Source organism: Triturus cristatus, chromosome 12 (genome assembly GCF_964204655.1).
Source record: "Triturus cristatus chromosome 12, aTriCri1.1, whole genome shotgun sequence".
Lineage (NCBI taxonomy): Eukaryota > Metazoa > Chordata > Amphibia > Caudata > Salamandridae > Triturus > Triturus cristatus.
In genome coordinates, this window is record NC_140595.1 from 773,975,379 (window position 1) to 773,991,280 (window position 15,902).

General features: G+C 46.2%; 1 protein-coding gene across 1 annotated transcript in view; it reads left to right on the plus strand.

Moving 5' to 3' along the window:
• The window catches only part of DNAH2 (dynein axonemal heavy chain 2), a 2,945,517-nt gene that overhangs the window by 407,934 nt on the left and 2,521,681 nt on the right, over window positions 1-15,902 (plus strand). Inside the window, exon 15 of the mRNA XM_085638712.1 lies at window positions 12,801-12,947. Coding sequence (XP_085494838.1) covers window positions 12,801-12,947 — 147 coding nt within the window. The remainder of the gene's footprint in view (window positions 1-12,800; window positions 12,948-15,902) is intronic.

Here is a 15,902-nt window from a genome sequence, read left to right on the forward strand (position 1 = left end):
TGGTACCAGTTGTACCGGTGTTTCACATAAGTCCCTCTAGAATGTATGATTCCAAGGTGTTTGACACCAAACACGACATGTTTCTAAGCAGCTGTTTTAAAGTTAGAATTTACCGCGAGGTTATAATGCACTTAAATATATATGGTTAGCTGCATCACAGACAACCCTGGAAAATAGGTTCCGAAGGCTGCAGAGGGGCTCGTTCATGCAGGGGCACCCTCTCACATAAAACCCAGCACCCTGCCTTTAGGATTGATAAGGCCTGCCATAGGGGTGACTGATAGGTTTATATGTGCAGTGATTTAGAATAGATATAGGTAACCTATATCTAAGTAAGGGGTGCATGCACCCCCTTACACAGGCTGTAGCAGACCTGTGGTGCCATTTTGAATGGTCTCTCAGGGGTGGCACAGTACATGCTGCAGCCCCTGAGAGGCCTCTGGGGTACCTATGCCCTGGGTACATGGTGTACCATATACTAGGGACTGATAAGGGTACCCCAGTATCCAATCTGAAGTGTACCTAAAGTACATGCACAACCAATTTAGGGAGAAAGCAGATAAACTGGGTTCCTGATTAGCAGGATCCCAGTCAGACTAGTCAAAAACCAACAAAACACCAGGAAAAAAGTGGGGGTAACCATGCAGTCAGATTCCACCTTCCTACAGGGGCTACTAAAAATTGTCAGGGGCCTAATTCTTAAAGTAATAGGCAGAGTGGAGATGAAAGGGTGAAAAAACAATAAAGCCTCGTTAACACGTGAATGGTCTTTTAAAGACCTGTGAAGTACTCGGGTACGGCTGCGACAAGCTCAAAAGCTGTCTGTGTGTGTGTGCCCGGGAAGCTGTCTCAGCCCGGGCTGACACACACATCGGGGGGGCTGAAGCCCTTTGAGATCAATGGGCATTGCACGCCTGAGTCAAAGCACATGAAGAAGGCAAAGAAGCAGCGTCTCTCTTTGCCTTCTCGTCGGTCGACCGACGCAACGTGGGACCCAGAGCGTCTTCGCTCTTCAGCTCCGTCTTCAGAGCCTGCTCCAAGGATGGCTCCAAGCTTCCCTCCCTTTCCCGGTAACGGAGCATCCCCTGCCCAGCTTTGAGATTTCTACGAAGCGCTTCATAGCATCTTTGAGCAGCCTGACTCCGCCGGCACACCTTCGGGCCACTCAGAATCGGCTGTGGACCCTTTGCCTTCGATGCCAGCGGCTCCAGCTGTGGTGCCGGAGAGTCCCGAGGATCCAGGCCTACATCCTGATTGATGCCGGTCGACCTCACTGTACCTTGCCCGGCGCCAATCTCAACGATGATTCCCCCGGCGCCGGTCGTGCCCCTGACCGGCGCCGACCCCAGCTTCACCCCCAGTTTGGATACTGCGCCGAACCGACATCGGAACCGGCGCTGGAAGGCACATTTGTGCCTCTGTTCATCCCTGGTGTTCCTTTCAGGCCTGCTTGGCAACCAGAAGAGGGTGAGGAGAACTGGGAGGAGTCTGTGGACCCATAATCTGACCAACTTGAGGAGCCAGACTGGCGAGAGAACCTGGATGATGCCAGTGGTCTGGATACCTCCTCATACCTTGGCATGCTTTCTCCCCCTACCGTGGCTACGGAGGAGAGGGCGTCGTATGCAGTGGTGTTGCATAGGGCAGCTGAGGCCTCAGGCCTGTAGCTTCCTACAGTCCTGACAGAGGTGCTTCAACTGGCGGCGGCCTCTTCTGAGCCCCTTCTGCCTTTCAATGAAGCCCTCAAGTATGTACTTATGTCCTTCTGGGCACTTGGTCCAAGCCCCGCACAGTGACTTCTGTGGACAGGATGAGTGCCCGATGCCACTGCCTGGCCCCGGGCAACCCACTTTTCCTCTCCCAACACCCAACCCAGAGAGCTTGGTGGTCCAAGCCTCGTCCTCTACAGGCGTATTCCCAACTGCTCCCCCTGATTGGGGATCCAAGAAGCTGGACCACCTTGGGAAGAAGATGATTTCTTCTGGCAGCTTAGCGTTGAGGTCAGTCAATACTGCATGCCTCTTGGGCTGCTATACCCATACAGTGTTGGATACGGTTGCGCAAGTGCTGCCACAGTGCCCGGAGGAGGCCCGGGCCGTTCTCACCCGTGCAGTGGTAGAGGGTAGAGACACAGCCAAATTCACCATCAGATGTGGGCTGGATACCCCTGACTCACTGGGCAGAACAGTTTCCATGTCAGTAGGCCAGAGGCATATGCCTGGTTGAAGACGTGTGGTTTTTCGGGGCATGTCCAATCCACCTTACTGGACATGCCCTTTAATGACCGTCGCCTTTTTGTTTGTAAGGCAGACTTGTCTCTCAAGCGCTTTAAGGATTCTAGGGCTACGGCCAGATCCTTGAGCCTCGCAGCGACCTCTCACCCCACGGAGTCTGCTTTTCGCCCCTTTCTTGGCTACTAAAGGGGTGCCCCACCACTTTCGACCCAGTCTAGCCACTAATTCACGCAAGCTACCCAGTCTGTGCGTGGCTGCAGACGTGGGACCCAGCGATGCAGATCTGGGGGCCAGTAAGTGGGTCAGTCGACACATAACCCCCCCCCCCTGCAACAGCCTCCATACCCTCCCAGTCCGACCTTTCAGGACCACAAGAGGCCAGTGGGCGGCAGGATTCGCCATCACCTCCCCTACTGGCAAACTATCACGTCGGACAGGTGGGTTTTGCAGATAGTCCGAACGGGCTACTCAGACTACCCATCCCTCCATCCTTCCATCGCGTGTCGGGGGATCACTTGGCCCTTCTCCGCCAGGTGGTTGCAGCTTTCTTGGCCAAGGGCGCTATCAAAAGGATACCTGTGCCAGAAGTAGGTTGTGCTTGCTACTCCCACTACTTTCTGGTACCCAATAAGGACAAAGGCCTGCGTCCTATCTTAGACTTCAGGACCCTCAACTGCTTCCTCCGGAAGGAGAAGTTCAAGATGCTCTTGTTGGCTCCGGTCCTGGCTGTCCTCGACCTCGGAGACTGGATGGTTGCATTGAACTTGCAGGACTCATATTCCCATATCCCCGTCCTGCCAGCCCACAGGCGTTTACTACAGTTCACTGTAGGCCGCGAGCATTTTCAATTTACCGTGCTCCCCTTTGGCCTTGCCAGCGCCCCTCAGGTGCTCACGAAAGTGATGGCTGTGGTCGCAGCTCATCTACGCGGATCAGGAATTCCAGTCTTCCCTTATCTCGATGACAGGCTGTTGAAGGCAAGCTCGCCCCAGGCTGTCGTCTCCCACCTCCAGACTAAGGCGGGCCTCCTGCACTGCCTGGGGTTCACTATCAATGTGCCGAAGTCACACCTGACTCCTTCTCAAAAGCTCCTTTTCATTGGAGCAGTTCTGGATATAGCCCAGTTTCTGGCTTATCCTCCCGAACACCGAGTCCGGGATATTCGGGCTATGATACTGATGTTTCAGCCTCTATCCCGGATTTCGGTTAGATTGACCCTGAGGCTGCTGGGCCTTATATCCTCATACATCCTGCTGGTGGACCATGCTAGGTGGCATATGCAGGCTCTTTAGAGAGACCTCAAGTTCCAGTGGGCGCAGCATCAGGGGAATCTTTTTGGCGATGTCCAGATCTCAGAGGGTACTGCACGTCAATTGCAGTGGTGGTTTCCCTAACCAGAGCTGGCAGTGGTGACGGACGTGTGACTCCTGGGATGAGGCGGCCAACTGGGAGAGGCGGAGCTCAGAGGTCTCTGGTCTCCGGCGGAGTCTGGTCCTCACATTAACCTGTTGGAGCTCTGGATGATTCGTCTCGCACTGAAGGCATTCCTTCCTTCTATCAAAGGAAGAGTGGTGCAGGTGTTCAGACACACCACTACCATGTGGTACTTACTGCAACAAACAGGGCAGGGTGGGGTCGTGGACCCTATGTCAAGAGGCTCTTTGCCTTTGGAAATGGCTGGAACATCAGGGCATATCCCTGGTGGTTCAGCACCAGGGCGAACGAGCTCAGCTGTTGGTGCATGATGGATCACAAATGGCGTCTTCACTCAGAGGTGGTGCAAGGTCTCTTTCAGCAGTGGGGAGAGCCTTGGTTAGGTCTGTTCGCCACAGAAGAGAACGCTCAATGTCAGCAGTTCTGCACGTTGGAGTTTCCAAGGCTATATACAAATATTTACCTCTGAACCCATAGATCACCACAATGTTTTGTCAATCAGTCCTTTTTATTGACTGAGAATAACAATCTTATTTTTCTTTTTTACATATGCTTTAAACAGAGTTAGCTCTTCATCATTAGACTTCCTTTTATCTTACATTATTCACACATTTATCCTGTACACATTATTTACACATTACGACAATGACATAAACATAAAACAAATATTATAACGTTTGTGCAAGTTTAAATCTCCACTGATTATGTTTCTTCACAATACAGTACGAAATTGTCCAACTATTTACATCTTAGGGACCTTAAATGAAGTGGTCCTCAATTTCCTTAGTCTTATTAGGTCCTAAGCAGGGTCAGAAACACTTGTTCTAATATTCTTATACAATAACCTTACAAATGTTATGTTTCCTATTTTGGGGAAGCAATGAAACTTTATTGACTTTCCCTCTGTGTTCTGGTTCTCTGCTTGTCTGTTGCCTACGCGTTTCGACCTTCGTTTGCGGACCTGTGTATTCTTGGTAAGGTCTTCCTCAGGGCTTGTAATGTTGTAGAGTGGACATCTTTCTCCTGTGTGGGTGACAGTGTATCTTATTTACAGTGTGCGTTCTTAATAGAGCGTCTTAGTAAAGAGTCACATAAAGTGAACTTACGTACCGTGGTTCCTACTGTGCAAATTTATCTTGAAATGGTGGTATTCGTTATCCTGTGGGAATATATGTGTCTTTATTAGGGCATAGTTGTCTAAAAAAGACTTCTACCATCTTCATAGCATTACATGTCAAGTTTCTATTATTGTATATACATGTAGACCTACCCGGGTGTAATCCGAGTTGAAGGGGATGCTGCTACGATTCGGTTCTGGCTTCCGCTCTATCTGTTCCTGTAGTTTCTGTTAACTATCGGAGTGTATGAGAGAGAGACGTTTGTTTTAGTCGTTGCTTTAAGTGCAACTCTTTTCAGCGTTATTGGCATGCATTTAAAGCGTGCTTCGGTGCCTCCCCCTGCTTTGTGTGAAACGGGGGTCTAATCATTTGCTGCATGCGAGGTGATAAGATGGAAACCATCCGTTATTTGTATGGTGGACGAATTCTTTCTTTAGAGTGATTAGGGTCCTGCACCATGCTTTTAATGATGAAGCGTACTGTGACAGTGCTGACTGGGGTTTTTTTGTTCTAATTTCCTGTGCGTAAACCTTCGTCCCACACCCTTATGGTGGTGTTAGTCTTTAAAACTAGTTCGATGATCCATTAGAACTTACTTTGCCAGAGCGGGGAGATCTTCAACTTTCATTTTCTCGCCACTCGCTGTCTCCGCGTCCTCGCCGTTGTGGAGTTTCCGCTGTTTCCATGTTCGCTTCTTTTGGTTGGTTTAGCGTGACGTGCCGGCGTCCGACGTCATGACGTTCCTATCGCACGGGTATTGATTCAAGCCCTTCACTGGTTCGTCCTTGTTGATGGCCTCGCGTCAGTGTTGCTATGGAGATGGGGTTTTTTTTGATGAAGTTTTGCTGACGGACTCTTAGTAATAAGGTATTATTGGCGTACTCTTGATTTTGACGGACATGCTCATTAATTCGTTTTTTTGACTTGAAGGCAAGTTGATATTGTGCTCAATCATACGGAGCCTCTAGACACATACGATAGGTTTAATTGTGTATGTGTAGGGCTATGCCGTTGTTTCTCGCTTGTCTTGACCGTGACCATGTTTTAAATACACGTAGTACTTCGAGGTTTGGCTCGGAACATTGAGGCATGGAGGAGTGAACATGTTCTAAAATATGCTTCCGAGTTCTGTCATTTCATTCAAACCATTTACAATTGTTCCCAAGAGCATGATTGTTTTGGCTTCTGTCTTGGAGAGGCGAGATTCTGTATTGTTTCCTTTTATATGGTGCAATACTGTCCATTTCATATCATTAGGACCATGATTTCTTTCAATACAATGTGCCACCATGGGTGCATTAGGTGTCCTACATCTGATTCGTGATCTGTGTTGTGAGATCCTGTTTTTAACTGCTTGGGTAGTTTTTCCAATATATGCTAATGAGCACGGGCACACCACACAGTATATAACATTGTGGGTGTTGCAGTTTGTGAAATTTTCATGGTTGATGAACTTGGTGTCATATGTGAATTTCGTGCCTTCGATGGTGCTTTCGCATGAGGTACAGTTCCCACATTTTCTGTGTCCTTTAATTGGTGGCAGTGACCACATAGTTCGTAAAGTGGTTTCTGATTTTGGCATGGTTGTATTGGCACGTACTAGCTTCTCTTTTATGCTCGTGTTTTTTTTCAAAGCAAATATGGGTGTTTGTTTGAATGGTGGCAGATCTTTGACTGTATTCCAGTTTTTTCGGATGATTTTCTGTATTTCATTTGTACATCCTGAGAATGTTGTAACACAAACTAGTGGTATATCTGCCTTCTTGTCTTTTGGAGTGAGAAGGGACTCACGGGGAGTATACCAAGCTCTTTTCGGTGCTTTTTTCAGAAGTTTTTTCGGATAATTTCGTCTTTTCAGTTTTTCAAGAAGTTCTGTCGCGTTCTTGAAGTAATCTTCTTGCTTTGAACAGTTACGCCTTATCCTTAAGAATTGGCTAAACGGTAAATTCTCGCGTAGATTACGTTGATGGAAACTTGAAAAGTGTAAAAAAGTGTTTCTGTCTGTTTCTTTTGTGAAAAGTGTGGTATACAGATGACCACCTTCGTGTTTAACCAGAATGTCGAGAAAATTCATCTCATTTTTGTTGGAATTCATGGTGAATTGAATATTTTGATTTCTGTCATTGAGCCATGTCACAAATGTGCCGAGTTCTTCTTCGTTCCCTCTCCACAGCATGAACACGTCGTCGATATATCGACGCCAGATTTTAATGTGTCCATCGTGGGGGTTGTTATTGTAAATCCACCTCTCTTCGAATAGGGCCATAAACATTATAGCCATTTCCGGCGCAAAGGGACAACCCATGGCTGTACCCATAATTTGCAGGAATTGTGTGTCATTGAATGTAAAAAAGTTATTTTTTAAACATATTTCTGCTAGCTGTAATATCGAGGAGGTGGGTACAATGTGCGGTCTGGGTCGTTTTTCAAGAAAGACTTCTAGAGCTTCAATGCCGTCTGATTGTGGGATATTTGAGTACAGACTCACAATGTCCAATGTCACCAAAATTTCATTGTCTTCGTCAAAAGGTTGATTTTCCAGGATGTTGATTGCTTGCATGGTATCTTTTAAATAGCTAGGGGTGTCCCATATAAGGGGTTTGAGGAAGGAGTCCACATATTTTGCAGGTCGTTCTAGAATGGAATTGACCCCCGAGATTATGGGTCATCCCGGAGGATTCCTTGGGTCCTTATGTATCTTTGGGAGGACATACATCATTGGAGTCCTCGGGTTCTCATTGATAAGGAATTGCGATTCTTTTTTAGAGAGCCATCCTTCTTCAATTCCGGTTTTTACAATGGACATCAATTTCACTTTTATTTTTTGATTCCAGTCTTCGTCAGTTTTCCTGTAATATTTCTCATCGGCTAGTTGACGTAATACTTCTTGTTCATAATTCTCTCTGGGCCAAATCACTATTCCTCCTCCCTTGTCTGCAGGCTTAATTATCAAGCTTTTGTTTTTGGATAGATTATCTAGAGCCTGCTGTTGATCTTTCGTAAGGTTCCATTTCGTAAAGACTTTCTTTTTCTCCAGATTGTTTATGTCTCTAAGTACATTCTTTTCAAAAGATAGCAATTCTACCGGCATGTTTGTTGTGTTGGGAAAGAAGGTAGATGGATTTTGTAAACCAGAGGGGTTACGTGGAGGCGTCTCCATTCTCTTCTGGAAGAAAATTTTTAGTCTCATTTTTCGGAATAGTTGTATTATTTCCAATTTCGTTTGATTCAAATCAGGCCTCACTGTAGGGATGAAAGAGAGACCCTTCTGCAAAACATTTATTTCATTTGTTGATAACTCATAGTTAGATAGATTGTAAATACAATCTTTTTCTTCATCTTTATCTTTGTTTGTTATTGTTACCAGCGATAGACATTCCTTCTGGTGGTAATTTCCCCTTGGTATTGATTGGAGCGTGAGTTCTGCCATCTGCTTGAGCGTGGACGGCCTCTGGGTCGGCTGTTTCCTCTGCCTAAAAAAGGAGCCGGTTGATAGTTGGTTCTTTGTTGATTGCTGTTATTGCTTGAACTGGCTTCGTTTTCACTCGAACTACCTGATGAAGATGGGTCTGAGAATGTCAAAAAACGTCTCCTACTTCTACCTCCGTATGTTTTTAATGCTCCTGTGTTCTGCGGGAGCTTGTAGTATTCTTTGTCCAGATACGGATACGTGTTTTTTTCGGAGAAGTTCGTTATATCTTTTTGAAGTTTTTGTCGTTTTTGGTCTTCAGTGTTTTTTTTAAAGATCTTGTTTTCTTTTTCCAGCTTTGTTAGTAATGATTGTGCATTTTCAAGTGCTGTATTACTAAGTAGAGCTTCCTCCAATTCTTTAATCAGTTCAAGTTCTTGAAGACTAAGACGTTCAGCAGTCTTAATTGAGTGGAACATCCAATCTCTGGAACATTTAGTTCCGATATGGCTGAATCCCTCCAAGTATTCCGGTAAATCAGTGAATATCACTGGAATATTTCTTACTTGTAGGCCTGCTGGTATTGTGCCTGCCCTTAGATGTTCCAGTAATACTTCTCCATGCAGGGCAGTCCTTATTTGTTTTTTCTTCAACCTTGTTATTTTTTCTAATTCAGATTGTTGACCGAAGTTTGTGGAGATGGTGCTTCCTACATTTAGTGTCGATGGACGTTTTAAGAGTTCTTCAATATCTTCCTCCCTTATACTAAGAGTTTTGAGTTCTGACATTTGTGGTTTGGCCAGGTAAAGGGTATGTTTGCTTTGTGTTGAGTGAAGTCTTATGGATGGTACGTAAGTTTCTTTGCATACAGAGTGAAATAAGGATAATGTGATCTGTCTAGATGAAGGGGAACTCAGTGTCTGTTTTTTTGAAAAAACGCTAAGGTCCTTAACCTAGCGTAGAGACCTTCTTGTACTCTGACGGGGAAACCTCTAGTTAGTCCCTCGTAGGCCTGGTGCCTACTCTATCGTTAGATACAAAATGGGGGGATTGATTCAATAAGGGTAACGGAGGCCGGAATCAGTTTATACCTATATACAAATATTTACCTCTGAACCCATAGATCACCACAATGTTTCCAAGGCGGCACTCGCTCTGCGATGCTTTTCTCGCAAGTGAAACTGCAGCCTTCTGTACGCATTTCCGCCTGTACCACTTCTGCCCAGAGTGCTGAAGAAGATCAAGCGTGACTGGGCCCAAGTCATTCTTGTGTCTCCGGACTGGACATGAAGAGTCTGGTATCCTGAGCTCTTGAGCATTGCCATCGACCCTCCGATCAGACTGCCTCTTCAGGAAGATCTTCTGTCACAGCAGCAGGAAACAGTCCTCCACCTGAACCTGTCCAGCCTCCACCTCCTTGCGTGGAGATTGAGCTGCAGCGGTTGACAGCTTTTGATCTTCCTCCTGAACTCCGTAATGTCATCTTGGCAGCCAGGCGTTCCTCAACTAAGTTGGTATACGCCTATAAATGGAACAAGTTTGTGGCATGGTGCACAGCAAAGGCTGTGGATCCCCTTTCTGCCCCTGTTTCGGAGGTACTCTTGTTCATTCTGTCTTTGGCCCAGTAGATCTCTGCTCTGGACACTCTTAAAGGCTATCTTTCGGACATATCTGCCTTTCTTCGCCTTCCCCGTCAGCCTTCTCTTTTCAAGTCCCCTAATTTGAATAGATTTCTAAAGGATATTACTCATCTCTTTCCTCCTCCGTTCATTATGCCCCAGTGGGACCTGAATCTTGTTTTGACGTATCTAATGTGTCCTCCCTTCAAGCCTCTTCATAACTGCCCCATCATGCTCTTTACTCTAAAGACTGCCTTCCTTGTTGCCATCACCTCTGCTCGCAGGTTGAGTGAACTTCAAGCTCTATCCTCCAAACCTCCTTTTCTGGCTGTTCATCCGGACAAAGTGGTCCTTCACACAAGGCCCTCTTTTCTTCCCAAAGTAGTTGCCTCTTTCCATATAGGACAGACCATCACTTTTCCCACCTTCTTCCCGCCTCCGCACCCTTCCAAGGAGGAGGAGAGAATCAATTATTTGGACCCAAAACATGCGCTGTCTTTTTATCTCGACCGCACAAAGGATTTCCGGGTGGATGATAAACTCTTTGTTGGCTATGTGGGCTCCAAGAAAGGTCGGGCTTTGCAAAAATGTACCCTCTCTCGGTGGGTTTTCCTATGCATTAAAATCTGCTATTCCCTAGCGAAAATGAAGGTCCAGTGGGACTGCGTGCCCACTCCATCAAGGCTACGGCAGCTACTACTGCCTTGGGACGTGGAGTCCCACTCATTAACATCTGTCAGGCAGCCACGTGGGCATCACTGCACACATTTACTAAACATTATTGCCAAGACAGCTAAGTCTGGAGAGACAGCTATTTTGGCCGTTCCATTCTCCAGGATTTTTTGGTGTGAACTTAGTTTGCAGACCACCCTCTGGGGTTGGCATTGCTTGGGTATCTATTCTAGGGTAAGGAATCTATAGTTACCAGTCTCTTTCAGTCTTTCAGATGAACAAGTTATTTACCTTCGGTAACGATGTATCTGTAAGAGACATATGTTAGTTATAGATTCCTTACCGCCCAATCCATCCTCCCCGTTCAGCGAACTGACTTCTAGGGATAGGGACCCCCTTCCAGTGCCCGTGTTATGTACACCAGTGGTCAGTGTCTTGCATGGCTCTGCGCTTCTGGTGTGGAAAGTCGTGTCAGAACTGATGTCAGCGTGCAGGGGCAGCGTCTAAGTAGACATTGCGACGTCATCCCAGCAACCACGACAGCGACGATGGACGTGGAGTCGACCGACGCCACCTACCGAGGTGCATGGGTACTGCTAGACAAAAAATTCTCCGGATCCAGTCTGATGCCTGGGGGTAATTCTAAGGTAAGGAATCTATAACTAACATATGTCTCTTACAGATACATTGTTACCGAAGGTAAGTAACCTGTTCTTTGTATTCTTTGTCCAGTTAAACAAGGGGAAAGCAGTGTCGAAATTTAGCTTGGGGCAAATAATTATATCCTCACTGCAGCCCACAATATGGTTGGTAGACCACTCTCTAGTGGAGACAGATCACTCTCCCTAAAACATATCCAATCCATCTGCTCATTCACCAGAGAGTTACTGAAGGAGTGGCAAATGGAAGAATGACTTGGGCATTTGCCCCACATTGCTCCATTGATGTACAGTTCAGAGACAACAGCGGGGCAGGCGGTGCTTCCAATCCTGTTTGTTTGTGAGCCTCATTCTTGCCTACCACGTTTTTCTTCTGGAACTGCTTTGCTCATATAAATTCAAGCATGCTAACATAAGACTGTCGGAAAACAAAAATGTGACTTCTCTGTAGTCTATTCTCCAGCTTTGATAGATTCACATGCAAACAGCTACCTTCCATTTTATGAGGCTACAGAAATTGTTTATACCTGACAAACCCTGAAACTCTGACAGTTGGAGTCTCTGATGAGAGCTGAGCTCTGTGCCGCTACTCCACATTTGCCAGAGTTTTGTTCAAATAAAGTAAAGATGGGGATAGGCTACAAGTCGTATCTTTTTTTTCGTCTTTTTGCAATGTTGAGGGTATATGTACACTTCTTTGTAGATATTGACTACAGAGGATTTCCAGCCTGTAAGCCTGGAATAACTGTATGAAAGATGGCATCATAAAAGAACTGTAGATGCAAGGAAGTAATGTTTTCCTTTTACTTTGTGGAGACTTAACATTGGTAGAGTTGCTAAATGTCCTAGAAATATGATTGACAGACTTATTTGCCGTTCCCATTACAGCCAGGGTACACCTGGATCGACATACCTCATCATAGGCAGCAGGACTATGTAGTTGGTGTTTAGTTGCAAGAGGGCATATATAGAACTCAAACACCAGCAGTCACAACCACTTTGAAGGATGAGGGTGGTGGTCATGCTTCTAAGGGTGAAGGCTGACGCTCAATTTGACAAAATAAAATCTAACAAATGATCTTCAGGAAGTAGAAGCCCTTCAGAGTATTGTTTTTGCATGATGGATCAGTAGGTGTGAAGGTGTTCGTGTTTCACCTAAAAACTGATGCCAAGCTACATTTCACCTCTGCATTTCATTAAAATAGGTTTTATTTGCCTTAGAAGGTAAGGGTAGTTTTCAAAGACATACCACATGGATGACTGTCAATGGAACACTGTGGAGAGAGGATGGTTTGATTTGTTTTGATGGTTTTGTATGGGTAGGGAGAGATAGTTGTCTGAGTTAAAGGACAAATCTAGCTGATGCAAAGAGTCCCCCATTTACATTTTGTGGTATCATCCATGACATGTTTTCTTAAAATATGTGCATCCATCGTATTTTGAGTCTACATTGTTTAAAAATAAGAAGTCTCGCATAATTAGTTGTCGCTTGAGCTTAATAGCGCCTTTGTCTTTTTTTGGTCCACATGAAGAGCCATTTTTCAAAACCAGTAAAGATGTTAAATTGAAGTAGAGTTTTTCTGTGTAAATATCTCTTGTGGTGAATATTTGCACTATCCGTTGGTGCCCTCTTACTCTTGCCTTTTATCTCACAGGGGGGTCCTGAAGCTGTTTGCAGAGATTCACTATTGGGAGAGGCTAATGTTTGAGATCCCTCATTACGTGGTAGACATCTATCAGAGGAAAGATGAACTTCACAACCTGCGTGAGAACGTCTTACTTGTTGTTCGAGACTATAATAGGTGAGAAAACCTTCTGCATTCTGCAGCGTATAGTCTTGCTCATGTGTGGAAAATGAACCTTTTTTTTGTTGATAAATTTCTTCATTGAAGTTTTGAGATAATTTGCCATCCATGTGACAATAGGAAGAAAGAAAGGCAGTTATAGGCAATTGTGCAACGTCTGGTTGTTGAATAGATCTGGTACATCATGCCCACAATTGTTCCACATCATTATACAGTAGGTGATAATATGGAATCATACATAATCAAATCCATGGAAATATGAGGATGTGTGAGCATATGTGTCCTTTCCCACATGACACTGTACTTCTTAAATGACAGAGGGTGCGCACAGTCGTCAGCCATCACCAGCTTGCAGGCAAAGAGTCCTCGGGCAGTCATGTGAAAGTGTATGTGAATTCAAGTTAAGTGTTACTAATGAGTATTTCACCTAGGCAGCGCAGGGCGTGTCAAGAGTGGGCTCAATCTCATCTGCAGTTTCTCGCATTTGGGTGAGTAGGTAGGCCTGCAGTGGGGCTCAAATGTCCCTTGGGTGAGAGCTGGGGGCATCGACTCTTCATTTAGCCAACAAAAGACTTAGCGCCACATACCTTCAGACGCCCTGCTCTATCCCTGCAACATAACACAGGAGTGTTGTGAGTGGAGTAATTGTAATGCTTTGCCATATCATAATAGAAAGTGCTAATTTTATCTCCTCCCAGTATGCATGAATAGGGGCGCAGGACACGGCTAGACGGACAGACTCCGCTCCCGCCGCCCCGCATCGTGTACAGTGATCATCCGTGCGTAGGTGAAAACAGTGTAATCTCACAGGCGTGTAATTGATTCTATGCAGAAAATGTATCATGTATTATTCGTAGTCTGCTGCTGGGGGCAATCCGTCCCTTCTGTGTACAACAGTATTGCCACTGTTTGTCTGTAATGGAAGCGCCTAGTTCTAGTTCCCATTGGGTAAGTGCATGCGTCTCTGTATTTGGAGCTTTCTGTTGTGCTGTGTGGTATAAGCGAGCGACAGTATGGCCTGGTACTGCCTATACCCCCTCCTCCCTTGTCCAGACCCACACAATATCCAGCACAAGAGTTTAGTTGGAATAGGGGGTCGTAGATAACCCCCAGCCGTATTTATTAACAAAATTAATCAAACAATGAATATTAACAATATTTACAAAATTTACGCAGACAATCATATAATTGACATTTGATTACATTTTATATGTACAGAGATCAGATGGCTATCCTTAACATAACTCTAATACAAGTTATTCCTATCCGAATCTAAGCATAACATCATTCATAATCATAATGGCAATCATTTTCTGCGTATCCATGTTTGAGCCAACGGCAAGGTCAATAACTGGTGTCAGGTCCTTATCAATTAAACCCCGCCCTCCCACCTGAGTGCGCATGCGCAGAGGGCCCGTTCACCGTGAGGGTACTCCCCCCCCCCCCCCCCCCCCCCAGTTACCCCCGTACGCTCTATATACTATCCCCATCAGGGACCCTTGCAGTTCTGCACCCTTTACTGGTGCCATTGTGCACGTGCGGGGTGGCCAACTAGCCTAGGAAAAGCGTAACTCCCCCCTCCCCCGCACCCATACAGCCACACAGGCTGTAACTGCCCCTGGAGTTCTCTGAGGGACGACTTGTCCCTCCCCCTTGGGCGACCCGATTCAAGAATGGCGCCGCCCCCTAAGGACCTTAAATTTACTGCTCACCAATCATGACCTTACCGCCTGACCACGGAATCGCACTAAAATACGACAATTTTTACCTTAAAAAGGGGGAAAAAATAGTTATTTACACATCACAACCTGAAACGAAAAGAGAAGACAATCGTACACTACACAACCTTTGCTTTAGGGGATGGTGGGTGGGCAAATATTAGATTACGACCCCTCCTAGCGAGGTCGCACTACAGATTGGGGAGCGCGGAAGGCAAAGAGGAAGATTCCTCTGCTCCCCAGCCTTTTATTGGCAACTACTAGCCCCCCCCAGACCGGTTCTGTCTGGCCTGGGGGGGGCTGGCAACTTGCGTGACCCGCAAGTGATTCTTTTCACTTCCAGTTCACGACCCGGCTTCCCAATGAAATGTCACTGCTGTGCGCGACAGGCCCGCCTCCCCAGTCGTCGGGTGCCGGCAGGACCGCCATATTATCGGCGGGTCCGATGCCGGCTCCGCCAGACCTTTTCTATATGGCCTGGTACTGCCTATACCCCCTCCTCTCTTGTCCAGACCCACACAATATCCAGCACAAGAGTTTAGTTGGAAAAGGGGGTCGTAGATAACCCCCGGCCGTATTTATTAACAAAATTAATCAAACAATGAATATTAACAATTTTTACAAAATTTACGTAGACAGTCATATAATTGACATTTGATTACATTTGATATGTACAGAGATCAGATGGCTATCCTTAACATAACTCTAATACAAGTTATTCCTATCCGAATCTAAGCATAACATCATTCATAATCATAATGGCAATCATTTTCTGCGTATCCATGTTTGAGCCTACGGCAAGGTCAATAACTGGTGTCAGATCCTTATCAATTAAACCCCGCTCTCCCACCTGAGTGCGCATGCGCAGAGGGCCCGTTCACCGTGAGGGTATTCCCCCCCCCCCCCAGTTACCCCTGTACGCTCTGCATACTATCTCCATCAGGGGCCCTTGCAGTTCTGCGCCCTTTACTGGTGCCATTATGCACGTGCGGGGTGACCAACCAGCCTAGGGGAAGCGTAACTCCCCCCCCTCCCCCACACCCATACAGCCACAAACGCTGTAACTGCCCCTGGAGTTCTAGGAGGGACGACTTGTCCCTCCCCCTTGGGCGACCCCATTCAAGAATGGCGCCGCCCCCTAAGGACCTTAAATTTACTGCTCACCAATCATGACCTTACCGCCTGACCACGGAATCGCACTAAAATACGACAATTTTTACCTTAAAAAAGGGGA